Genomic DNA, 27,366 nt, shown 5'->3' with positions numbered 1-27,366 from the left:
AACGCCACTTGTATATGAAGTTCTTCATCTAGTGACAGATCTAACCCTGTTAGATCTTCAGGACCGCGGAGCACCGCATTTGGTAAACTTGTCTGGAATTGTTACTTTTGCCAAAGTTTTTTTTGTGGGGGGGGGATATTACATCATTTGGCACAGAAGGAAGCGCCTCGTAGCTTCATAAGAGCCAAACGGTTACAGCCTGGACTACAGAAACTTTTCAAAGAGAGAAAAAAAGAAACATTGCTGCGTTTTCTGCTTCCACACCTTAAACGCAAGGTCACAAGTTTATCGAAGTGCGCAAAGACATGACAGCGATAGCTGGGGCAGTGCCAAGAATGATGAGACCCTCGCCTGGGCAGAATTACCCGCGTAGCGGATTTCCACTTGAAGGTAAATTGACATTTTCAAAGGGTTGCAGAATCCCAACTGTATTATTATTATTATTATTATTATTATTATTATTATTATTATTATTATTATCATCATCACTATTATTATTAATTACATGCCGTTACAGTACAATGCACGTTATAAAAACAATAAGAAAATACACAGTGGATAGCACAAATGCTTCGTTTTCTGAAAACTTATAAATTATTGCCCGGTTTAAGAAAACTGCCATTTTCTGATACTACAGTATGTGTTTTAACAACACACAAAAAAACGTGTTTCCTCATCAGGAAAATGTTGTCTTGTTTTGTCCATTCAATTTGAATTTGTTCCGCAAATTGGACGTTCGTTTGTTAAATTTGAGATGTTTTCAAATATGTTATATCAAAATATTATTCCTCAGTAATTAAAGAAGCAAGTGTTGCCACAATTAACTAATACTGGCTCGGATTTAATCCAGACGTATTAAACGTATAACAAATTTATTTCTAAATGACTTTCGAAATAGCAGACCTCATGCCTTTATAGGCTAAAGCCCACAACCGAAAGCTTCGATTTTTTTAAGTTAACAATGTTAACAAATGGAAATGGTTATACCGATCTAGAACAATTGACAGCCGTTATCACTTTTATTTCTTTATGAAGTTTCTACCCCTTTAGGTCAAGGAAGAGTAAATCAGCTTGGTGGAGTTTTCATAAACGGCAGACCTTTACCAAATCATATCAGGCACAAAATTGTGGAAATGGCTCATCACGGTATAAGACCCTGTGTCATCTCACGCCAGCTCAGAGTGTCCCACGGCTGTGTTTCAAAGATCCTATGCAGGTATCAAGAGACAGGTTCTATCCGACCCGGAGCTATCGGCGGAAGCAAGCCCAAGGTGAGGCAGGAAGACGTTTTTCTAAGTAGAGCAGAATATAGAAATCGTGATATCCAGACATTTCTTTTAAGAGATGACTGCCCTTTAAAATGTTAACGCCGTTATATCAACGTTTGAGGCGCATCTCACGTCATCAATTTCCGTCTTCGAACTAACTCCACGATTTCTTAAAGTTTTTTAAAACTTGACTCCAAGTTTTAAAACTCAGCTAAATGGCACTTCAGAATGTGACAGTGTTTACGTGTTTTTTTGTGTGGAAATGCAGAATATAAATTCATACCTACAATAATATATATATATGTCGATATTGATATGTGTTCCCGAAAGTAATGCACTACAAAAAACTTATATTATTTTAAAGTGCATCAAGAGTGGAAATCATTTTGTCTGATGCATATACATATACAAGAGATAAGATAATAATTCTTCTGCAAAGTGTACTCTTCCACACGGTATTAATGCGTGAATTAATAAATTAAAAAGTATTAATAATCAGTACGTGAACACATTAATGTTCCATGCAATGCGCGACAAGTGTTGCAATCAATACAATCAATAGCTCTTCATTATTGTTAGAAGTGTTATTATTGTAAAATCTTATCACTTAAAGCAGGTGACAACGCCAGACGTGGAGAAGAAAATTGAGGAATATAAGAGAGACAATCCTGGGATGTTTAGTTGGGAAATTCGTGATAAATTACTAAAGGATGGAATTTGTGACCGAAATACTGTCCCCTCAGGTATTTCAAGAAATGTTTTCAATACAAACTCACTTAATTCTTGTTTCGTTGTTTTAGAGAGGCACACAGTTGATATTTTTTTTTGCTAATGCAAAACATGTATTTATGGTTACAAGAAATAAAATCAAAATTAGACGAATTTTCATTTAGTTGTTAAGTCTTTTCATTTGAAAACTTCCATTTTACACTTTACTTTTGATACATTTTATTTGAAATCCAAATTTATATGTATACGCCTAGATAGAAATCCCAGATTCCTAAACCGCATATAACAGGTGTTTTTTTAACCGTTTGTTTTTTGTTAAATTTTCCTGTGTGGGGGTTTTTCCATATTTTCCATAATTTTCCTGTGTGGGGACATATTGGGTGTATGGATGTACGTAGGATTGTTTTTATGTGAAAATGTACTATTTTCTATTGTAATTAACATTTTACTCTATATAAAATTGCAATCAGTTGCATTATGGCTTGGAATATATTTTATTAATTTTAATTCGTTACTTTTTTACATGTTTAAGTGAGCTCAATTAGTCGAATTATGAGGAGTAAATTTGGAGGCAAGGGTGAAGATGAAGACGATGACGATGAAATCGAAAGAAAAGAGTTTGAAGAAAATGAAAAGAAAACTAAACACAGTATCGATGGGATCCTTGGAGACAGATGTAAGTTGTGACTTTTATTTTGAGAAATAAAAAGGGATATCCAGTGATTAAAGTAGTATCTTAATAAATGTAGCTAGCCTGCTGTTAATAAATGTAGTTAATCTGGTGTAGTAATACTAATTATATAATGTAAGAAAGTTATTGTGGATATTTATTTTGTCACAAGCAGGTCTTATGTATGCTTCGAAAAAAAATATTTTAACATTCGGCGCAATAATGTAACACGTGAGATCATGATCGATATTATCAATGTCTTTGTGGGGTTTAAAAATAAAATCTAATCGTAATGTAGCCCAGAAACGAAATCAAATTAGAAGACACTTGCTTTTCAGTGCAGGGTGTGTGGGAAGTTTCCTACCGTTGTGTTTTGAGAGCTTGTCATGTCAGGTGGTAAATGTTTTCAGTAAGTGTTGAGAGTAATTTAAACAAGAGGTGATAGAGGCGACATCAAAGTACCCCCGTAATGGATAAACTGTTATCACCCTCGAAACCTGTTGATGCCTTCACGCGTGTGTTAGGCCGGGACACCAGCCATGGAATGATAACACGGTAGTCATTTAGAAAGTGACTGTGTGTGATGCGTATCGAAACGAAAAAAAACAAACTACTGAGAGACAATACTAACTTCCTATATAAACATCAGAAGTAAAAATTGTTAATTACACTGATTTCGTTTGCGTAGACTCGGATATCTTTTCGATACAAAAAACGAACGCAGTAATTATGTTTTTTTTTCCCCGCTTAACTTATTGGTTTGTACATTACAGAGTTATCAGGTGTCATTTTATAAGAGTGGGTCTCCCAATCGTTTTTTTTTTCTTGCGGTTGTTAAAAAAAAAGTTAGGAAAAAGACCTAGGAATGATCATCCGTTCGAACTCATTTGTCTTCCTTCGTGTCGTTTTGCAGTATTCATGTAGGTATATTTTGAATGCTTCGTATATCTGATGATTCAAAAAAAGGCTGGGATTTTTAAATGAACGGTCGTCAACTCGAGGGCGGGCGCTTTGAAAATCAAATCGACTGCTTGTCCATATTGATACAGTGTCAAGGTAACCGTTTCAGAAATACCGCGGACTCTACCTTACTGCAAAAGAATGCGCTTGTAATTTTCGATCCAGAGCCTAGTCTTAAGACTAATGGATGTTCTGGTTAAAAAAAAAAAACGCCAAGGATTCAGTCGGTTGAACCCACTAATAATTTTCTGGTTGTTGGCTTTAGCGGCTACTGTACTTAAATATTTCTGCAAACGGGCCAGGGAGGAGACAAAAAGTCCCAAATGAGCTGATCAAACATTTGTACAACTGTTCCATCTTTTACAAAGCCGGCCTTCAGTACACAATCAACACTTGGAGATGAACTTGGAAAACAAAGGAGAGAGAGTCCATTGAAACTCACACTTCAGCTTTTCGGTGACAAAGCCCGGGCTCGCAGCAGCTTGGCCAGTACAAAAGAAGGCAACCTTTTTATAATTCAGAGAGAAAAGAAGAGAAAGCAGGCCAACAAAGGGCTGAGAAAAGACATTATGAGCTTGCAATGAGGGATGAATTATTCAGTGATCTCCAATAGCTGCAGCTCCTAGCAGTTTTATGGACTCTCCACCGTGGAAAAATGGCCGTTTTCACCTACAAAATGTTTCTTTTGGAGTCTTTTAGGTCGTCTAAAGATGCCGACTGCCATTCAAAGACACAATTGAAACCATTCTTTAAAAAGCAGAAGCAGAAGCATCCCGTTTCATACGCACCGCATTGTTAATTTAACATGTTTGAAACGGCATTTGTCAGCTTTTATAAAGACCTGTTGCGCTTCTTGAAAATGTTTGCAAAATGAGAGATGAACATGGATATAGCCTAAAACCACAAATTCGGAAATATGAACTACATGCTAGAAGTTGTATCAGACATGTTAGGTACTATTACTACCAAAGGTCTGAAGCAGAAAAAATGAAAAATAAATTATGAGCAAAGAGACCAACAGCCCTTCAAATACTGGATTTATTATGGAACTGAGGAAAGTGTCTAAGGCTATAACATACACAATGCAGCCTGTACTGAAGTCTTTTAGATTATATATCGGAATCTAAAAAACTCCGCAGCAGCAACAACAACAACAAGAATAAGATAAGAATAAGAATAAGAATAAGAATAATAGCCCACCAGTCATTATTACTGATAATATTGGCTAATATAAGAACTTGTCCTTTTAGGATTAGCTGTATTAATTCCGTAATACCCTCTTCTGGCCCTCTTTAACATTAATTGGGTCTTCTAAATGTTTCTGTTGCTGAGCTGTGTGACATTTAATGATTTGGAGAGTGTATTAAAGAGTCCTCTCTTGAATAGACACCAATGTTTCCCCAGAGAGGGGAACTGGCCCTGAGGTGTGGTCACAATGGAGTCGCCCTAGTCATGCGCACTGCTACAATATTCACCCATCAAACTCACCCCCAAACCGAAAATCTCTTCAAGCAGATTAAATCGACTCTTTTATTTCTTCTCACTTTCATCTCAGACCAAACCCGCCCCCTTCGCCTGGGGCGCACATTCGTGAAATTTCTGTACCCGTTTCAGGAGTCGGAACAAAGGCGAGCAGTTCACTCGAGTGGGACAAATGCTTGCCGGCTTTTCCTGTTTGTAATTTTTTTTAAATCATTTTTTTTCTTTATGCTGTAATGGAATTAAAGACAGCTGATTACTGTAGTTTAGACACGCGACAGGCGAGCTCAAGATTAAATATTTAGATGTTAATTTACAATTAGCGACTTGTTGCGCTGACTTTGAAGTGTCATGACAGGGTCGGGGAGGGGTAAAGGTTAGTGTGATCTGTTCTTGATAGAACTTGAGCAGGGATCAAACTGTGGGCTGTAAGGAAATACAACCAGGAGTAAAGACACAACCGCAAAAATAATTATTCATATATTACGTTATCGGCACAAACAGGCAGCTGTAGTCAGTAAAACATAAGAGGTGCAAACTACAGCTGTACTTATCGATTTCGCGTAATTGATTGCTTGTATGAATTAGAGGTTTCACATCACAGAAAACACGAATGTAGCCAAAGTATAGATGGAAATATACAGGCCTACAGCAGCACAGACACTGCGCGTTGGTCAATTGGAAGACTCGACTGTAGCTAACGGTCGCTTGACTGCAGGATTCTCACGGATAGAGCAGTAAAACAGCGGAGTGAAATGAGCCATAGCGGCAAACAGGTCTCCTGTTAATTTGGGAGCAAATTGTGCTTAACAGGCCGCAATAAATCAAATCCCAAAAGCATCTTCATAGAAGACAATCTGATGGGAGGAGTTGCGTGTAACCTGCAGGCTACCAGCTTTATTTCAAATGCAACTGCTACTGTAACCATAAATAATAAAATAACTGCTTATAATGCTGGTTCTGGGATTCAGTGGTTTCTACAGCGAATCGCTGGGTATTTGTGTTTCATTATTACTAGATTTATTGTAACACTATGATTGTGGACAATACTAGCTGGTGCAACTGAACCTTCAAATGGAATACAATTCCAGACTTGTAAAATACAGTTCATATATTGTACTTGGACAGCTGGCATGGTTTATAGGGAAAACCAATACATGTAAATCTTTCTAAGGTTCTTCTAGTGTAAATTTCTCATCATGACCTCATTTAAAGGAACAGGATTTGCTTTTAAAAGAGGATTGTTAGTGTAGTGTCAGTTTAAGGTTAAATATTTTACCCAGTGTGACTATTTATGCCAAAGAGCTTTCCTAATGGAAGTCTTAATAACCATAGATTATACAACTTGTTGGACAGTAAAGAGGTAGTCCTATTGAATTTTGGGTTTTACGCCTATGGATTATCCTGCTGTTGTTTTACAACTTAGAATTAAAATCTGAAAAGGAAGTTTTCAGTATCTTTGGCCAAATATTGATTAAGTAGTTGTTTGCTGAGGCCATTGTTGTGCGTAGAAGGGCCAGTACTCCTGCCCCTTGTTGGTTAGCAACTATTGTTAGATCCCCTTAAGTACTGAGATCAAAGGCAAATCATTTAGATTTATTTGTCTGGGAAAATGGTCCTAGGTTCTGATACCCCTGTGCTGTGTTGCCCGAGAGCCATGACAGACATAATGCTGTACTTCATTTGTGAAAGATATCGGTTTTAAAGATGTGTTGTTGTTTTTTTTTTTACTTTTTAGGCCAAAATTTAACTGGGAACAAGTCTCAAGTTACATATCGGCATGGGTTTAGAAACCATAATGCTTGTAAGGAGCACTGCTGCCCCTATCAGCTGTGACAATGCAAGCTTTGGATCAGCCTATTAATTATGAGACGTGCAGTACACTTTGAAACTGACAGAAAATTCAGTAGGAGCTCTAAAGCATTTACTGTACAACTAACCTATATTTATTCAGGCAAGTCTCTACTTCTGACATTTTGAAAAGACAGCAGTTTTATGCAAACAGAAGCAAATTGGCTATATTTCCTATTTTCTGTAAGATCCCGCACTTTTATACGGTAAATTAAATACAGAGAGGAAAACAGCAATTCATAGATCACCACTCCCACTTCATTTTTTTCTGGGTCTTGCAAAAAAAAAATGCTTATCTCATTTTAACCTCATTTAGTTAATTAAAATTAGCCTGGGTTACAGAGGAAAGCGAGCCTAGTCTTGGGGATTTCCATTTATACTGAACAAAAATACCTTTCAGAAATACAAACAGTCAAAGGGATAACTTTATTTTTGAAAGGGATCCTGGAAAGGCTAATTGAATAAGCCTGGATCGCTCAAATATGTCATGGTGAGTGCAGTCAACATGTCATAATTAGGTTTATTGAGGACCATTCCAACAATCTGCTTCTATTCTTCCTGCTTCATTGTCCACAGCCAGGCAAATAGCCAGAGGACAAAAGGAATCAAGTGCTGACAAAACATGAAAGAGCAAAAAGATTTAGCTGCCTTTATCAAAGAAACTGAGAGGGACTTTGTTTGTGTAAATAAAGTGAGTAACTGGCTCTCCAGCATTTAGCCAGTACTGTTCTCAATAGAATTTAATCTCGATACACTGGAGCACTGCCAGTGAGGAGGGGGACTTTTCACTTTCGACATGTTTAATTTGTAAATTAAAAACATTTGTTTAAACGTGAGCCCTTAGGAAGTGGGGATGTAAACTTTGAGTTTGAAGGACTTAACACTCGCACAAGGTCCGAAACTTAAACTGTGTGAAGTAATTGGGAATACAGGGGAAGCCTGGGTAACTGCAGTAACCTTCCTTTGCTCTCACATCTTGTCCTACTGTATTGTTTTCAAAAGTTGAAGCATTTTAAAAATGGGCGTGCGGTTTAGAGAAGAATGAAGAATATGTTCTTCATTTTTAGGGAGCTTTTAGCTGTATGACTACTGTTTAAAGTTTCACATCTAATCTTTTTTACTGCCTTTCAATTCAATGTAGGGTCCAAATCTGCATGACTCAGAGTCACACAGACTGCTTACTTGTTATTTACAGATTGGGCAACACGAACTGTGAAGAACAAGGGATATTTACTGTATATCGAAAAAGTGTTTGTTTTTTCTCCAAAGTCTGCGTCAAGTTCCAAACAAAAATGGAACAGATATTATTTCTCGTGACATATGTAAGCCACACATTACACACTGTGAAATTTTTGCTAAGGATGGGACTTTATGCACTCAGCGTACCAGGATGCCAGGACTGCTTATTTCTTCTCTGTGCCATATCATTCTTCTTTATCGCCTTCACTGTCTCCGTCCTCTTCATCCTCTTCCTCCTCTTCTTCTCGAGGCTTTCCACATAGTGACCATCCAACCATAAAAACATGCTTATCTGCAAATGAATGGTCGCTCTATGCTTCATTAAAGCCTCTTTCTCTTTTGGCACTCGCATTGTGACCCTCTGATATTAATTCAAAGGGCAATTAATGAATGCGGCCCATCTTTGAAGTGAGGAATTCAGGGCACGGACTGGGATGAACCTGGAGTCCTGTTGGACTCGGTGTATTCAACAGAGCCCATTTAAGACAGTTTGAAGTGACTGAAAGAAAATGGGCAAGCGAAGGTCAAGGAGAATAGCTTCTATAGAAACACTTTCTATTTGTTGCAAGTATTAGCCAAGCTAAACTGCAAAAAAGCAACAAAATGAAATAGTTAATTGAGCAGCCAGACAGAGGCTTGTCAATCACTTAACTTGAACAGCATTCGACTAACAATCTGCTGTGTTATCTAATTACCCTGGGAAACATAGCCATAGGACGTGATGGTATTTTGTTGTTCTTTGAACAAAAATCAGTCAGTAATAAAACAAGCATACAGCTTGGTAGTCTAGATTCTAACTATCATCAGTGATGAGAAAACAGTCCTGCTCAAGTTTCAGATCGTGCTACTATGTGCAACTGGGATTCACCTTCTGTTATTCATCAGTACTCTTTTAATCTTCTACAAAGCCAAGTTTGATTTCCCGGAAAAAATAAGACATGAATAAAAGAAAATGTAGAGTGCGTCTGATCTGTTTCAGACATACTCTAAATGAAGGAGCGTTCTCAATATGTTTCTGTATAATTCCGGAACCACACTCCCACAGAAATATACTGTTTTCTTAAGTACCGATTTGCCCAAATCTTTGAAGACATAAATTCCCAGAAAATGAAGAGGTGTTTTAAGAGGCAGAGTGGATCAGTGCATTTTATTTATTTGAAAAAGTAATAAATATGTACACTTCTAAAGGTTAAATATAGAGGAATGAGATGGAAAAATCGATGAGGAATTTTAACTGCTAGGACAACAGATACTGAAAGGCATGCTCATGCTAAATGCACATTAGGAAACATTTGGACAGTCACCCTCCTTAAAACAAAATAGAACATTTTTCAATGTTTCTTGTGGCAGCTCAGAACTTTCTCTACCTCTTCGTACTTCACATGAATCCCTACCACCTTTCCAAAACAACGTGTAAACGACAATACAAACATGCATTGTATCTTTGCAGGATTTGAGCTTTTACACTTTAAGAAACACCGTTCAAGAATGAAGGGAAGCAAATGTTGCTCTAAGTCAATTAAAAGCTTTGAAAACCTCCTTGTCAGTGGTACTTTAGTGCCTGACATTGTGTGGAAAGTGTGGGGTCAGGCAGTGGAGCTCTTATACACCAGTGAGCTAAGAACAAAGTGTTAATGCCGAGACTCCTGCAGGTCAGAGTTTAACATTAGGTCAGTGTCTGTCAACAGACCAGCCTTTAAAAAACTGGGGTTAAAATTATATTTAGTTAAAATTGACAGGTATCAAGCCTTGGTCTTCAAGAAGGAAACACAATGGCTTACAATACGTAAAATATGTATCCATTTAATCTCAAAACTTCAAATAACAAATTTAATATTTGATTTCACAGCTATTGACTGACTGAGACTAATTTAAGCCTTGTTATGCTGTTTTGTGTTTAACAGCCAGATAACGTTTTCAAATTGAGCAGATTCACACACAAAGAGATTTAAAATAACTTGTTGAGCCTAATGCACTTTCTCGTTTTTTCCCTAGCAGAATAGAATTGGCCTGCTAATTTCAATTTCTAATTCTGTGCTCTGTAAAGCATTCCAAGTGCAAGTGTGAATAATATAATTGAGAAAGAATAAGTTATTTCCAATGTCCCCCATTGAGTGTAGACTAACTTTCTGTAAAGCCATTTTTTTCTTCTTCCTTGAACCATATTATAATTCTGAATGTATAGCTTGTAAAGCTGAGAATTTTGTGACAAAATAATTCAAAACCATACTATATCTTGAGATTAAACACAAATTCTCTCATTAATCCAAGTTCATTTTGAAGTTTTAAAGCGTTAGACGCAAAACACAATATCAGGGCCTCAAAGTTAAGACAAAACAAAGAGCAGTGACAATAACAACAGACAGGAGAATAGACTAAGTGGATAATTATGGGCTATGCTGTATCTGGTTGTTAGTTCTTGAGTGGTTTTTCATTTATTTTCTTCGTTATGGAAATACAACTAGTAGCACTATCAACAAAAAATGTTAATTATTTTTCATGTTTTTCTGTAAAAACAAACACAAACATATATTAAAATGTGAAACGTACATGCCTGTATCTTTTTGCGCCGTAGCTAGTCTCTGTAATCTTCTACAAAGCTTTTTCAGAAAAGAATAAAGCAACAAAACAAAAAAAAAACAGTTGGCAGGGAATGATGGTAAAGTAGCAGAAAAAAGAGGAAGTTGTTTAGGATCATAGAGTGAAAAACTCTGAACTAGATTCCATCCTTGTTTGCACAGTTGAGAAACTGAAGAACTGCTTCTGAAGTGAAAGTGTATTCTGTAGTTTGTAAGCGCTGCAATTATCTACACTAAAAATATAAAGCTTTAGTGACCCTAATGACTGTTCAAATTCCTTAGTTGTACATAGCACTTAAAATTTTGGTAATTTGGTTAGTACTGAGCTTGCCTAAAACAACACCTTATCTTCCACATTCTACACCCACAGAGAATGCCACCAATTGGCTGTAAACACTGTATCATCTCTCTCTGCATGTGCTGTGTGCCATTGTATTACGCTTTGCGTGGTGCATATTACAGAATAAAATGAAACCGTCACATCCACATTATAAATGAATAATAACTATGTCATGCTGTGCTGACATAATGTCCCAGTGTAACTGTTTATGGCTTTTTGTCATGCGAAGTATGAGCTAGATTAGGTAATGATTTATTCCTTTAACTTAGCACTCACACACGGGCAGCTGTATGATTTGGCTCCTTAGCAAGTCAAGTGAGTTCCTTTTAACAAAATGTTAGGCACAGATGGGCCATAAGCTGTCAGTTAACTATTATTCTACATGCATCTGCTTGGCTTCAATGTACTGTTTTATGCATTCAGTCAGTCACTTAGTCCCCTATTCCCTGAAAAGCCGAACTGCTCCCTGCGCAAATAAATTGTTCATTTGTCTCTTCTTCCTTTTGTTTTGTTTGGGTAACACATGTCAGCAGCTCAATTACCCAGTTCATTAACAGCTCCCAAAGGAAGCAATGGCAATTCTTTGATAAGGGCTGTAATTGGTGCACATATGGTGTATACTGGACTTCGTATACTCCTCTGAGTCTAAGCAAAGAAGCCTCCATGGTTATTTTCCCTCTTCTTGCAAGAGATATTCCATTAAAGTAAAGATATTTAGTTCCCTTAAAAAGTTTCATGAAGTCCACAAAACTCTTTGAGGAATGCTCAGTCTGTACCCTAGCACAAATTATTTAAAAGACTGTGTGGAACCTTATATTGTAATGCATTGTGAATTAGAAGACAGCATTTCTGTGTGGACATACCTGAATAAGATTATAGGGTAGGCTTTTTGGTGGTTAGCAGGCCCCAGTTTTTAGTTTAGTTCTCTGTTTATAAAGGCATTACCTATTTTGTATTTAATTTTTCACAGCCGTTTGTCTGTAAAATGTTTTAGTCTTTTGTTGTGTTAACATCTGCCGCTAACAGGGGGTCTATGTGACTGGCATATGAATGGTGAACTTAAACGTATATAAATACCTTTCATTGGTTAAATATAATGTTAAGGGAGTGTCTGAAAAGTATCTAAAAGTCTGATCTACTTAGTTGCTAGTGCTGTATTTTGAAATCTACATACACATATAATTACATTTAATTAATTTGGAATGTAAATATACATGTTTGTATTTATCTGGCTAAACTTCAAACTAAGCAGATCCTTTTCTTCTGTTGAATGGGTAGTAAATCAATACATTTTATTTAAATATACAAGGAGGCTTTGTTCTTTAGTTAGCCCATTTTGATGTGAAAAAGGCAACCCAAAATACGTTTTGGATTTTTTTTCAAAATTTAAAAATAAAAAAATGGATGCACTGTGGTGAATTTGAAAGTTTTACATGTTTACCACTTTAATATTACACTGTTATTCTGCGTTTTCTTTAGAGAGTACCACAGTTTTATTTCTTCTGGTGCAGTTCACAGATTTCCACAGGTTTTGGCTGTGGACTTTTCCTCTGCATAGCTTGTGTCACAATGCATCACATGTAACAAGCATTTTTTGGGGGGTGATTTAAGAAAAAAAAACAGTGTAGCACTTTTCCTTTCCCTCCTGACACCAAGGCCTGCTTTGTGCCGCTAGCAAGAGGCTTATTAAATCATTAGTCCTCACCGGTTGGAAGGCGCGCGTGGGGAGTTGTAGAGTGTCAGAGTTTATTTGCACCATTTTGGTAGGCAGAGAGCTGTCAGAGCGAGGGCTTTCCTGTTAGTGGCCCCTCACAGAGAGACAAAGATGCCCAGGGGGAAGGGCATGTGAAAAGAAGCTGCTCTGCTGTGGAAGCAAGCAGGGGGTACAGAGCAGACTTCCCCGCCTCAGGTACGCAGGAGTAAGGGGACTCCAGCTCGGACGCGCTCACTTTGCAACTGTCCTCTCGGACTGATGCTGTTTCAGCCGTGATCCCAGGCATGCTGTGCTCTGTCACCACTTTGTGTGAGGGTTGAGCTATTCCCGCACAATCCCCATTGAAAAAATAAACGGTACACGTATTTCTCAATCACCGTGATGTGCGGTTTTCTTGTCGGGAGTTCCGAACCGGGCTGCTTTTGACTTTGTCGGTTTTCTGTTTCTCCCCTACCCCCCACCCCCCCCTCCGGACGGTTGAAAACGCCTCCCGTTTTTCGTTCGGGCCTGCAATTTCTTCCCATCCATTTTTGTCCTTCGACAATGCCGGTGTCGGGCCGGGCTCCTGGTTGAATATACAGAGGAGTGTGGGGGGAAGAGTTTCAGGTGATCCCAGGCTCTGCATACAAGGAAGGTTGGATTAACCCCCGCTGTGCGTCCATCCCCAGCCCCCAGCTTCTCCACTCCAGCCTTCTTTGTGTCTCCAGCACCCTACCAGGCAGGTGTCAGAGCCCTGAATGCGGGCAAAGGCCCTGTTGATGGATACCACAGATGGAGCGTGCAAATTGGCAGAATAGGCTTGAGCCACAGGCTGCTTCTTAGAGCTCAACAAAGGCAGCCAAATAAGTCAACAAAAAAATCCCAAGGATCACAAAAGTAAAGTGTCATTTGCCATTAACTCTGAGTCCATGATGGAGTATCAGAGTTACTTAAAACCCTGCCTGGCCTGCAAGCCAGTAAACATGATACAGTAGTTCAGTTTTTCAGTTCACTTCTTTTTCTTATTTTTATTTATTTTTTCTCACTGTTTGTGTTTTCGCAAAAGAGGGAAGTTGCCCGGCCGTTGCCCGTCAAAAGTCGGACATTTGCTTTTTTTTCAGCGGGGGTATTTTGTTTTCGATTTTTTTACAAAAGGCGCTTAGCTTTTTTTTTTAACGCAGCTTCAAAGGGAACAAAGAAAAACAGGTTTGTTTGGGGGCTGAGGGATGATAAGGTTCATCATCTTCATTTTCAGTTGTTTTTTTCCCAATCATAACAAAAGAATAGTTTGTTTTATTAAAAATAGAGTTCCAGATTCACACATGAGAGTTAATAAGCTTCACAGAGACTTGTTGCAGTTTTGGACTTTATCTTATTGTTCTTAAGCCTGCATAACATATCTTGTTACAAATGAATTTGGTTAATAAGTTAGCTGTTCACCAGTTTCACTCCTTCCCATCCCTGGTCGTAATGTAATAAAGAATACTGCTGGAGTCTGTGAAAATTATAGAATTCCCTCTGTCCAAATCCCTATGAAATCAGCCCAAAATGCTCATAACCCACAGCGTTAACTAGGAAAAGCATTTCCTGAGGTCGCCAGGGGTCGAGTACAAAGAGGGATTCCCAATTCAGTAATTCTTTTTTTTAATTAAAATTTGTTCTGGAGCTATCTGTTGCTGCGGTTCCTGATTTTCCATGCCCTCTTTTCATTTCTTTTTCATTCCTGCAGGATGATTTGACATCCTGGTCAGCATTATTGCCTCGTTACCTTGTTTTTTTTTATTCTTCTGCGAGTGGATATCAGTCATTTTCACCTATGGCAATGAAAATCTCATGGTAAAAATGACTGAGAAAGAGTATTATGGAATGACATTTGCGAAGTTGTTCACATTTTATAGCTGAGTTCTCATAACGTCACACAACGTTGGAATCAGATTAAGGACTATGTTCAGATGTGTGCTACTATTGAAAGAAGTACCATTAAAGTTTTCAAATTTAAAATAAGGAATAAATCCCAATATTCAATTGTAATGAACTGTGGGCGAAACTCTGGGATTACCTGGGAGTTTAAACCTAGCACATGTCAAAAAAAGAAATAAAAATGAGTGCCGATGAAAAAGATGAAACTATTCTGACTTCTTTTTTTTTGTTTATTACTTAAGAAAACTTTCATGTAGAGCATTTCTGTTTTATAGAAAACAAAGAGCACAGCTTTACGTCCCCCGGTAGTACAGACAGATAATCCTAGATTTACCAAGTAAGAAAAGCACTGCATTGCTTGTCTTTTATTTGCATTTATTAATCACGTAATGCAATTGTTGCCGAATGACTCATAGTTTATGATTCTATTGCAGCTTCTCTGCAAACCTATAGGAGATGTTATTAATTTTTGGATCTTTCAATAAAACCATAGGTATGGGTATGGGTACAGGAATGGGAAAAAAATGGAAAAATAGTGTCTGACATGTAGTTTGCAATAGAACTTACGGCAGTGAAAATGCAAGCTCAAGTGCATAGACAATACATGCCAGTCATGCAGGCTGTGGTTCCCTAATCATTTTTAATAGACTTAGTCTCCTGCTTTGGTACCAGTTCTGAGCGAACAGCTTAGGGAAGCCAATTCATGCACTCTTCTGCTGAATTACCTCCAAAAGGGCCTTGTTTTTTCTCCCACGTAAATCTGAGCAAATAGATTAGTATGCACCTGCAAGGAGGTTTTTAAAAGTTCACTCAGCTTGAGCAAAATTGAATTTGTAGGATGGATACAATTGTATAAGACTGTCTCCTGTAGCTGGATCAAAATTAGTCCTTTGTGTTTGCTTTGTCTCCGCAATCACACACGAATGCCTCAGAATCATGTTCAGGGGATTATTTAAAAGCAAGGAATATTCAATTACAATTGGACTTTGTTTGCACACATGATATGTAGTAATACACCCCCAGAGGAGGTCACTCAATGTAAACAGTGAAAGGGGAGTAAAGGCAAATTCATTCACCCGTCAATGTTTGGTTTTTCTTTTTTTTTCTGTTAGAGATTTTTTAAAAACTAATTCACCCTCTAGTAGACAGACAGTGCAACTTTTATTTAATGTAATTGTTCTATGATATATTCACCTTTACTGCCCCAATAGCTTTTATTAATAATTGCATAAACCCAATTCTAAATAGGTGAGAATGTTTCGCCAGGAAGATACAAGGGGTAATTTAGAATAAATTAAGCTTGTTTCTGGTGAAAAGAAATGCAGTTTTACTACGGAATGAGGGGACGTCAGAGACATTACGTTCAATTCATAATCGCCTCGTGAAGTGAGACTTAACTATCTATGATAATTAATCTCAACATAATTGTTAAAAGGCTTGGTTATTAAACAACCAATGTGCAGAAAGCACCCAAAAAGAAATATTTTATTTTTCTTCTAGTGACACTAGGGATCTATGGTAGAGGCGCTTGTTACTTATTGATAACCGTGGGTTCTGTCACAGAACAAAAAAAAAACCCGAAATCCAAAGAAAATTTTAAGAGCTTTAGAATATACACCTGTTACGTCTAAGAGCCCCAAGGCTTTTCGAACTGCGTTCTAGGTCGGAAGCAGGAGGTTTTGCTGCAACAAACTGAGGGATGTTCTCCACTCTCGTTAAAATTAACATTAAAATAATCATTTCCCCGGGCAGCGAGCCATTCGGACGAAGGTTCGGAAGTGGAGTCTGAGCCCGACTTGCCTCTTAAACGAAAGCAGCGGCGGAGCCGAACCACCTTCACGGCCGAGCAGCTGGAGGAACTGGAGCGGGCGTTCGAGAGAACCCACTACCCCGACATCTACACGCGGGAAGAGCTGGCCCAAAGAGCAAAGCTCACGGAGGCACGGGTGCAGGTTAGTTTTTCCCGTCCTCCCTCGGGAGCACAGAGGAATGACAGTTCATTAGGGGGCCTTCCTAATCCCGTCGAGATTGGGGTTTATGGTTCCTTTTTCGTTCAACAACATGTATTTGTGCTCGAGTGTATGTGAGAAAATGAGAACGGCATGAAAAGGTCACGAGTAGTTCCCACTGCTCTGAAACCCAATTTATCTACTCAATTAATTTGCGGAGTGTCAAGGCTTTGGAAAATGTGGCAGTAGAAATATCACTTAATTATAGATTTACTGTAGATTTTCCACAATTGCCGCCTGACTTGGATAAGAAATATACATTGCATTTCTATTCACTTACAATGTTTGAATTACAATTTTTATGTTACTTTTGTAAAAAGTGTAAATGTGCTGTGATATTGTTTGATTTTATAACTGGATATATAGCACAGCACTCTTTTGGAGTTTATTAGAATATACTGCATAAAGTCAGCGTTTAGTAACAAAGTAAAAACTTTCTTAATTTTTCCTTTCTTACTAAGAGAAAATGCAATTGGTAAAAACAATAATATAATTATGTCAATATGGATGCGTATCTAATTGGCTAAAATTGTCTGATTCTCTGTAGCTAAAATATTACCAGAAACTACTTTCGGACAGGCCAATTTCAAATTTCCAATTCAGCATGATCATTATTTCCCATCAAACATGATGATTTGAGTTAAAGTGTCGTGAATACCTTTAGTACATGTGACCCAGGTACATTACATATGACATATGAAGCTTAGTTAAGGTGCTCAGGATAAAGGTTTAAGATGCTTTTATTTTGCTGAGCTTGTGACCCATATTGTTAGTAGAAGCAGCAGCCCCATTAACAAAACAGCTGCCATAGTGTAGCTTTAACCCTGTGACTTCCCTGCATTCCTCCCAGCCTCTTCTGCTCCCACGAGTCCTATCATCTCCCACAGCCTGGCTCTGATGTGCTGCCTAGAAAATTCTCCACAACAACTAACATATGGATATTTTACTGAGCCCAGCATGAGGCACCAAATACCAGTGAATCAGTCACAAATACAACAGACCCAAAGAGCTGCATCTCAACAAACCTTCAGAAAGAGTTAATGATTACATCTTGACTGTATATATTTAATTTATAGAGTATATATCTAGTATATATACTCAGCTTGGAAGTGTTCTCATGCATATAAAGCATTGTTTTTAAATTTCCTGTTTTATAGAGTGTTTTAAAGTCCAGATAATGCCAATACAAAAGACAGAATTTTATTTCTTGTCTCCTGAGGTAATTTTGCCTTTGACATGTGATGTATTTCACAAAGCAGTAACATAATTGCTGATACTTACCAGACACAGCCTTACAGATTTGTATCTAATTAGCCTAAAGTAACAGAGATTGTTGCATACAATCATTTGACTCAAGCTCTCTTCATTTCCTGGCTGTTAGGATGCCAACAGATAGGAGCTGAGATGTACAGTAGTAACATATCAAGAACATTATGCTTTTGTTAATTTCCAGATAAAGGCATGTTTTTTTTGTCATGTTATACAAAACAGACTTCTGAAATTCTTAAAGACGTTAGCTTTCAAAATGGTCTGTCACAATATCCAAAGAAAATATCTTTGTTTTTTCTACCAAGTCAGAAGTACACACTAAAACCTTGTTATTCCTGTGTTATTTGTGCTTATGAACCTGGAGTCCGTGACGCTGAGACTCTTGTCTGTTTTGCTAGGTGTGGTTCAGTAACAGAAGAGCAAGATGGCGGAAGCAAGCAGGAGCCAATCAGCTAATGGCTTTTAATCACTTGATCCCTGGGGGTTTCCCCCCAGCAACAATGCCAACCTTGCCACCCTACCAGCTGTCCGACAGTCCCTATCCCCCCACATCCATCTCACAAGGTACACCAGCTACTGTAGGTCGTTTTGAAACTTTGGGACTCTGAGAAACTTGGACGAACTAATTTAGATGCCAAGGGAACACATTGTAAAAATACCAGAACAGTAATGGATGTTTACAGCTTCATTATATCTCTCGAAGAGAAAATGTTGCACAAAATTAGAGAGCACTGTCCTGGTTTGTCCAGGACAGACCTATTGGATCATTTGCTATCTACGTGAAAACACCTACGACTATTTTACAGTATAATGTCTTGCGTGTTCCTACTTTGCCAGTTTTCTGTACAGCAGCATAGCCAGCAATTGTGAAATTCTTTTTCAGAGAAACAGTTTCTCTTATAAAATCATTCATGGACCTTCATAAGAATAATGGAAGTGGACTATATTGGAACCTCCGGGAGTTTAGTTTGAGTAGGAAAGTTCACACATGAATACTTTTATGAATGAATGTTCTAATTGAATTATCCTTCTCCTGGTGGCTGTGTTTTGAACATGATTTTGTTTGCAATGTGTGTGTTTCCAGCAGTGTCTGAGCAGAGCAGTACTGTACACAGGCCTCAGCCCCTGCCTCCCACCTCCGTTCACCAGGGCAGCCTGAACCCAGCCCCCGAGAGCAGCTCGGCCTACTGCCTGCCCTCCAGTCGCCATGGCTTCTCGGGCTACACAGACAGCTTTGTGACTCCGTCAGGACCCTCCAACCCCATGAACCCCACCATCAGCAATGGCCTTTCACCTCAGGTCAGGCCCTTCTCCTTGCAAACAGAACTTTCACTGTGTCTGGGAGACTCCAGCGCTGTTTCACCTGGGGCTAATTCGCTTACATGCGTCGCCCAGTGACAGACCACAGCATTCGTTCATCAGTGCTCATATGACCCAGACACACTGTGGGTTTTCTTTCCTTCAGTGTCTCAGAAACTTGCTAAAACATCTTATTCAACTAGACTTCAGCGACGTATTTGCTCTAAAAAGGCATATTTCTCTGCTAGATTCGTTCGGCCTGAGTTTCCTGTCTTCCCCTTAAATAATCAATTAATTGCCAGTGGATAAACAGTATTATTCATTTATTATAAGTATTTATAATAAATATTAACTTACTTATACTAATTTAAATAATAAGTATTTAACAGTATGTATTTATTATTAGACATGTTGAAATATATTAAAATTTGAGTCTACTGCATTCATGTCCACACAGAGCTTGTTACTTTCATCCCGATTTCCTCAGTATTCATTTCTGAGAAATAAAATGGCAGAACTGAAAAATAGATACATTTACAAAAAAATATGCATTCATCAGAAGCATTTTCCTATCAGGGTTTTTTTTTTCTGGGATCCATTTTTGTTATTACTTTTATGCTTGAGGATTATTGTATATATCTCCCTGGCCAAACAAAAACAAATTTAATTAAAAAAAACATGCACATATAGTGTCTTGCATTCTCTGTGAGATAAAGATTCAGAATTTGTGAGGACGTGCTAGCATAAGGAAAATGAAATATATGTTTTTCCTAAAGAGTGATGTTGGAAACAGGAGCTTAATTTCCACAAATCCCAACAGATGTTTGAAGATGACACTGTATAGCCGCTATTAGCATTTTTAAGTTGGCATGAACTTGGCACAGGTGTTTTTTAGAGATCTTCAGTTTGCTTTTAAGCTATGTCAAGAGGTCAATAAAATCTATAATTAAAATCGCAAGTTAATAAAGGGTTAAGGGCAATATTTCTTACAGCTCTATTTATTCCCTTAAAAAGTCTTTTCTGTTGGAGGATACAGAGGCAAGCAGAGAATGACACAAATGAAAACTGAAAAGACAATTATAGTCAATTACACACTTATCATTGGCTATCACCACTACCTAAACAGTAAGGGGTATTTTAATAGGCAGAAAATGAGATTTTAATGGCACAAAGGATGGCCAGAATAAGTGCTCTCGTTGGTGGGCTTTCTTCATTTTCTGAAGCTGGCAAGTTTCATGTTCGTAGGTACTATCTCTGGTTTCTGCACAGTGGTGATAACTCCACAGAATGTTTTATGTTTTAAACATTGTCAGTAAGAAATATTCTTCCAGTAAAAGAAAATGGCTGTAATTTGTTTTTACTTTTCTCCCATAAAAAAGTGAAAGTTGATTGATTTTGGCTACAAAGAGAAGATGCTTGACTTCAAACTAAAAAATATTGCTTTTTTGTTCACTTAATTAGTTTGTTACATTTAATGAAATCTTTTATGCTGTATATACTTATTTGAAGAAATTGCTACCTTGATTGAAATTGGAGAAAGCTCAAATTGACTACAATTACACTGTTTGCAACTTATTATTTAGCATTTTTCTGTTTGTGCACAAAAACACAAACATTTCAGTGGTCTTCCTCCTTGAGTGGGATCAGGTCATGTTTTTACAATCCTTTAAACTATTGCTTGAACAGACAAAATTACATGGCTTGTTTGTTTTCTTGAGATTAAACACTTGGAGGAGTCTGACAAGATGTCTGCTGATCTAATTTTGAGGCGAAGGATGGGTCATCTGTCAGCTCTGCTTTTACCATTAACACCTTTTGCTGTCTACAGAAATGCCTTTGCTTTATGGACGGACTTCTGCAGTCATTCCTGGTTCTAAATGGGAAGAACTATCCTACTGGGCAGATCAGAACATTTGTATTGTAGATTCAAAATTATGCAGGGGTTTAGGGCTAAAGTGATTGCTGTTGAATAGGCTATCCTTAAAAATGTATGATAATTGGGTGTGTAATTTATGCAAATTACTTATTTTGTTCAGTTTAATTTTATGCCCAGTTCCATGCCCAGTGTGGAACATTTTATTGTTCAAAGTATATATTTAAATTAGCTGATTTCCATTTTGGATAGGGTAGTGAGTATTTCTAAATGTTTTTCATCTTTATAAAAATTCAAAGTGTCTCACTTTGTATATTAAAAAAATAAATACATGTTTTAATGAGAAAACTACCGATCCAGATCCTAAACCTGCAAACTAATCCATATTAGTTTACAAAATCACTGATTACCTTCTCTGTTACTGTTAATACTAATGTTACTAAAATGTTATAGATACTTGTATTTTTTGAGACCTGCCTGTTGTGAACTAGAGTTTGATTTGATATATGTCATGTTGTGGAAGAAACAGAATTTATGAAGCAATTCATTTTGTGTGGACTTAAGGGCCCCTGTATTTTTATAAGGGTTTGCATGTTTACATAAGCTTGTAGTTGTCCTCACTCTTTAGTCATCTCTTGTACAGCTTGACCGTACCTTGCATCTGTTCCAGCACAGACGTGTGATACGTTTGGCTAGTCCATGGTGCTAGTTTTCTTGTTACGCTAATAATCTCATAGAGAAACCAAACTGGAGAGATGTAACACTGTATTTGTCTGGGCCATTGGTAGTTTTGTTTATATCATGTTCTGTTTTTCTTACACTGTCCAGAAGATCTGTTAAAGGGAACCCTCTGCCATCCTCTAAATTGCTCCTAACTCTGTTCTCTTTCTGACGAATGGGGTCCCTGACCCACATGTGTTTCACATTTGTAAGGAACACAACATGGCCCTCTTCAGGGGCATTTGTCAAGATTCATCTGACAGAGCTTCTGTAAATTATCCCCAGTCAGCTTGCAGCTCCTAGGTGGGAGCACCTCCTCTAGCCTCTGGCGAATCCTTTAACTTGCATAACCAGCTGCCAGTGTGATATCAAAATCTGACTGCAAGCTTTAACCTCAAACATTACTGGACGGCCCTTGCAATGCCTGTGAAGGACCAGACAGTATTATAAATCTTCCCAGGCGTTATTAAGATTATTTTGTATTTATTTGTTTGCTTATCAGACACACTTGTCCTAGGTTTGCTTCATTTAAAATAAAAAACCAAATGTGTTCTGCATTGAAAATAGGGTATAAGCTTAATAACTATCCTTAGGAAATCACTGTTTTCTCTCTGTGTCAGCTCCTGCCCACTCTCTATACTGCTGCCAGAACGTTACATTCTTTGCATTTTCTTTCATAATGGTTGGCTCATTAACAGCAAAAAATATCTCGTGCTGAGGGAAAAAAAATGCTTTTAAAAGTTTGTCATCAGTCTACAAATGCAGTACTTTACTTTTCTAATAGAGGACCTGTGGTGAGTTTCAAACACAGATCGATTTTTTAGGAAAATTTTACTGCGTCAAGAAACACAACATTAGCCACTCTGTCCTTAGGTTGGGAAATGATTTAACTGAAACCATGTGTCTGGATAAACGTAGAATAATATGTCACTTATAAGCAAACCAAGAAAGCAGTGATTTCGATGTACCTGCTTTTGATTAAGTATTAAGAGAGGAAAGTATGTTTTGTGGGAATTGATGCATTTAAGGTACTGGTAGTTTTAGGTTCACCATGATTTCTATAAAAACAACATGATTTAAAGAAATGCTCTGTACAGTGCTGAAGATTTTTTTTGCAGATAAATTTAATGAATTTCTATGTACATGAGAGGGTCATTTTAAGTCTGTTTACTGACACCAATGGCCTGAGGTCTCTTTCCTGCTCCAAGCGCCAAACAAAAATTCCCTAAATTTGATTATCGTGCCACTAATCAACTGCAGGTCAATCCCTTACAAACATTTTATCAGCACAAAAGCCTCATGGAATATGTTTTTATTATTAATAATATATCTTTCATGGTAACCCTTTATTGGAGTGAAGCAGTCAAAATTTTTAGAGATCTGATAGGAGAGTCCTACAAGTTTGTAGAATTTGTGACATTTTGTGTTGCACAAATTGCACAGTTTTATTTCTATTTTCAACATTTACTTAAATGGATATTGATTTGATATTTGCTAACATAATTTATTTATTAGAGCATTTGGTTAATGATTGTTGGAAAGGAACATTTGATTTTTTTTTATTCAATGGAAACAAACCGTTTCCTAATCCAGTGATTATGAAACATTAAAAATACATTCATTTGTACCAGGGATTTATTTGACTTATTTTTAGTTATACTGCATACACATATAAATATAATGCATCACTTAGTAGGAAAACAATGTTAGACATTTTCCTGTTAAGATTAAAACTAAGAATCAAGAATGAAAATTGCCAGTGCAACTTAATAACCCAAGAACACCTTACTGAAAACACAGGGATATACTTTAGTAAACATTCACGTGCTTTCTCCCACCTTTCATCTAATAGAATTTCTCAGCAGAAGAGTGACCAGAAAAAAATAATCATTTGTCCCGTCATAGTGGGGAATCTTTCCACTGCTGCCCGTTTATGTGGTAGTTTTTGAAATAAATGGCTGTTTTTGTTCGTTCTCTCATGTGAGTGCATTATGGCTTTTCCTTTAGAACTCATATTTGTCATGTGTGTCTGCTGGTTGTGGGAGAAGCAGTCACTGAGTTTTGTAGGGCTTTGGACCAGCTCAGTGAACTTTTTTCTCTTTATGCTTCGATATGTTTGCTTTTGGTGTATATGTAGACAGGCAGTTAAAGGTATTTTCTCTCTTCTGTCATTGTGTAGGTAATGGGACTTTTAAACCCTGGTGGTGTTCCTCATCAACCCCAGAGTGACTACGCCATCTCTCCTCTTACTGGCGGGCTGGAGCCCAGCACTGCAATGTCTGCCAGTTGTAGTCAAAGACTGGACCACATGAAGACTCTGGACAGTCTTCCCAGCTCCCAGTCGTACTGCCCTCCAACCTACAGCTCATCGGGATACAGCGTGGACCCAGTTGCCAGCTATCAATATGGGCAATACGGCCAAAGTAAGGTCAATACCTCTTTTGCTTATTAACAATGTGTTTAGTCTAATGAATGATTTCAGTCTAAGCCATAATACTGTTATGGACTGGAAAAGAATGATATTGGAGCGATTAAAATTGACTTATACTGTAAGGAAGAATAGGAAAAATAAACTTTACGAATTAACATCATGTCTAAAATACAAACAAAAACCTTTTTTCTGATTGCAGTGTATACATCTAGATCAGGTGTTACAAGTGCATAGCAGAAACCTTGTGTAAATATATTATTCATTAGGATGGACTGTAAAAGGAAAGTATTTAATGTTCCTGGGTTCATGCAAATTTCTTAATTTAAGGGTAAAGATTCAAAAATAACATTTATTTTGAAGCATGATCTTTTGAAGTAGGGATTTGAAACATGATTCAAAACAGGTGTTTATTATCCATAATTGTTTTTGTTTGACAGACTTGTTTTCAGTGCCCTACTGTGACATAATTATGATTGTCCACTTACCCAAAGCTGCCCTCAGTGTCCATACATATCAGTTCTTGATATTTGTTGTTTTAGAAATAAAATAAGCCCAGGCAAAGTTGCTGAATTTCAATAAAGTTTAGATCAAAGCTCAGACATTGGAATATCAGCAAAACCCCATTTGAAAACATTACTTTGCAATTAGGACTTTATAGATTAGACTTTTTACCAGTGCATGGAAATTCAGCGTCTGTATTAATCTGGTCTGAGTTTCTAAGTAGAGTCTGTTTTATAAGATTTGGCACAATCATCTAGCCAAGAAACAACTATAAGTAATGGATATATTCTTGGCTATCAAAAAATTAAATATTGTGGAGAGCATTTGACAGAGCGGGATATATAATCATTGTCTAATGTGCTGTCAACAACATCTTGATATTATTAATTGCTGAGACCTGATATGCACGTGCCATTTATGTAGAAGTGAAGCTTTGTAAAAAATTAAATCACCCCTGGCATGCCGATATTGAAAACATGTGTTTCAACCAAAGGTCAACTCACGATTCATTATTGATTGTTGTCCCAGATTCACGTTGCATTGTCAAGCTTGTCCTAATAGTATAAACATTAGCTTTAAATCTTTGGTTTGCTCCAATTAGATATGACAATATCGTAAATGTACTAGAATCGACACGACCCCTTGCTGAGATGCTGTCATAACCTTATTTATGAGATAGCCTTTCTCTCTGTATTTTACAGGTGCCTTTCATTATTTGAAGCCCGATATTGCATGAACTGAAGTGTCTACTGAAAGCTTCTAGTTAACCCTCAAATTTCCCTTGCTCCAAAACCTTGGGAAGGGGGTTGTGCTCCAGTCTGCTACAAGAAGGGTTTATTCAGATAATCAGGACCAAAAGGACTGCCTCTCAAATTACCTGGCATCTGACTCATTAATTTCACATCATGCTTTGAAAATGAAGCCAGTTTCATGCAAAAAAAGAAGAAAAAAATATATTCTGCATTTTATTTCTAATGAATGGCAGAAAGACCATTAAAAACAGACTTCAACAACAAGTTCTTTTGCTTTCAAGGCAACACAGATGGAATTTGGCAAGGGACAATCCTGAAGTGAGTCTGGACAGCTAAACTAGGAGCAACTGTCTATCTGAACAGTAAAACATGAGATCTAGTCTTTGTGGATGAGCAGAACTCTTACAGAGCCTTCTTCTGTGTTGTAAGCACTACTTCATTGGTTTATGGTCATTTTGGTGGATGGGATCTGTATTCATTGCAGATAGAAATCTGATCTTTTTAAAGGACACGTATAAGGTTTCTTTGAAATGGGTGATCAAACATGAATCAATCAAATTTTACTCGCCTAGAGCCTTTTGATTTTGAGCTTCATCTCAGACCTCTTTGTAAAGTCAGGTACACTAGGAGCCTACTATGAACATGACACAAAAAGTGCACGCTTTGCAGAACAAAAATACCATTATCTGAAAATAAATGGAATTTGCATACAAGCATTGTACGCATATAGTATTTTCATAAGGTTTTGGGAAATTACAAGGAGTTGAAAAATCCTAAGCAATGTCATTGCATGTGTACGAGTGGAGAAGGAGAGAGTGAACAGGAAACTGACAACAATCAGCGATTAGGACCTGAATATGAGAAGAAATGTCATAATGACAATTTAGACAACAGTCAGAATGACATTCTTGACAACAGGCTAAGGGATAGCCAGAGAGAAAATGTTTAGATCTGAACAAGAAAGGTGTAGAAATCAACATTTAAATAGCTTACAACCATTCCGAAAAATTGAGGGGACTGGAATTTGCCTGTGTGTGCCACCAGTCCTAGTAAACTTTCAAAGAATATGTGGAAGACCAATGTACAGTATATAGCGGATTACAAACTGCCTAAGTGCAATATTAAGTACCTCAGAATTTTAAAAGAAAAAAGTGGACCTATGAGTACGTCTTATATAGTGTCAAAAATGTATTTTTACATTACCATCTTTATTTTTGTATTAAAATGGACCTTCGACATGTCTGGTTGTGTGTATTCCAAACTCTGGAGGATGCAATCACTTCTGATTTATTGTGTAAATCGCTGATGTTTTTTACACACGTAAGGTGCTGGAACAGCTGACGCATTCTTTTTCCTTTGCAAAATAAAAAAACCAGGATTGACAGTTTTTTCTTTCTGTGACATAGACACCTACGAAGGGCAAATTGTTTTCATGAAGTGGTGTATCACCCCAGACAGTACTTCTGTGTAAATAAAACCAGCAAACAAAAACAGGACTGCAACTACTAAGTTGCAGTGTTATTTATTCTTCTGTACCACTTAGCTGGTGTTTAGTACGTATAGTTCTTGTCTCAGATGTAGCACTCTACAGTAGATTGTACATTTGTCTTAATGGTGGAGGAAACTGAAATAAAACGTTCTTTTTTATTTTGAGTACCCTTTGTTTTATGGCTGCACAGAATGATTGTAATGTAAAATGTCTTGTGTACAAATGCAGTAATATTTACTATTTATAATAAAAAATAAAAAATAAAACAAGAAGCTTGGGATCTTATTTGACTTTC

At 37.4% G+C, this 27,366-nt stretch overlaps 1 protein-coding gene across 5 annotated transcripts; it reads left to right on the top strand.

Annotated features, from left to right (window-relative positions):
• The first annotated feature begins 305 nt into the window (after positions 1-305).
• Positions 306-25,566, top strand: pax3b (paired box 3b). Of its 5 annotated transcripts, none has more exons than XM_088913423.1 (9): positions 306-390; positions 1,036-1,271; positions 1,885-2,011; positions 2,530-2,673; positions 16,481-16,680; positions 18,405-18,584; positions 19,105-19,305; positions 24,078-24,321; positions 25,532-25,566. In XM_088913423.1, the coding sequence occupies exons 1-9, from the start codon at positions 306-308 to the stop codon at positions 25,564-25,566; spliced, it is 1,452 nt and encodes a 483-aa protein (XP_088769549.1). The 5 variants fall into 5 exon arrangements, with proteins under 5 accessions (XP_088769549.1, XP_088769548.1, XP_088769546.1 ...); XM_088913422.1 differs by having other exon boundaries at positions 1,882-2,011; positions 18,405-18,570; positions 19,094-19,305; XM_088913420.1 differs by having other exon boundaries at positions 1,882-2,011; positions 18,405-18,570; positions 19,091-19,305.
• The last annotated feature ends 1,800 nt before the right edge of the window (positions 25,567-27,366 follow it).

This window comes from Atractosteus spatula, chromosome 4 (genome assembly GCF_055471065.1).
Source record: "Atractosteus spatula isolate fAtrSpa1 chromosome 4, fAtrSpa1.hap1, whole genome shotgun sequence".
Taxonomy (NCBI): Eukaryota; Metazoa; Chordata; class Actinopteri; order Semionotiformes; family Lepisosteidae; genus Atractosteus; species Atractosteus spatula.
Note: the sequence above shows the minus strand (reverse complement) of the source record. Positions and strands in the feature narration are given on the sequence as shown.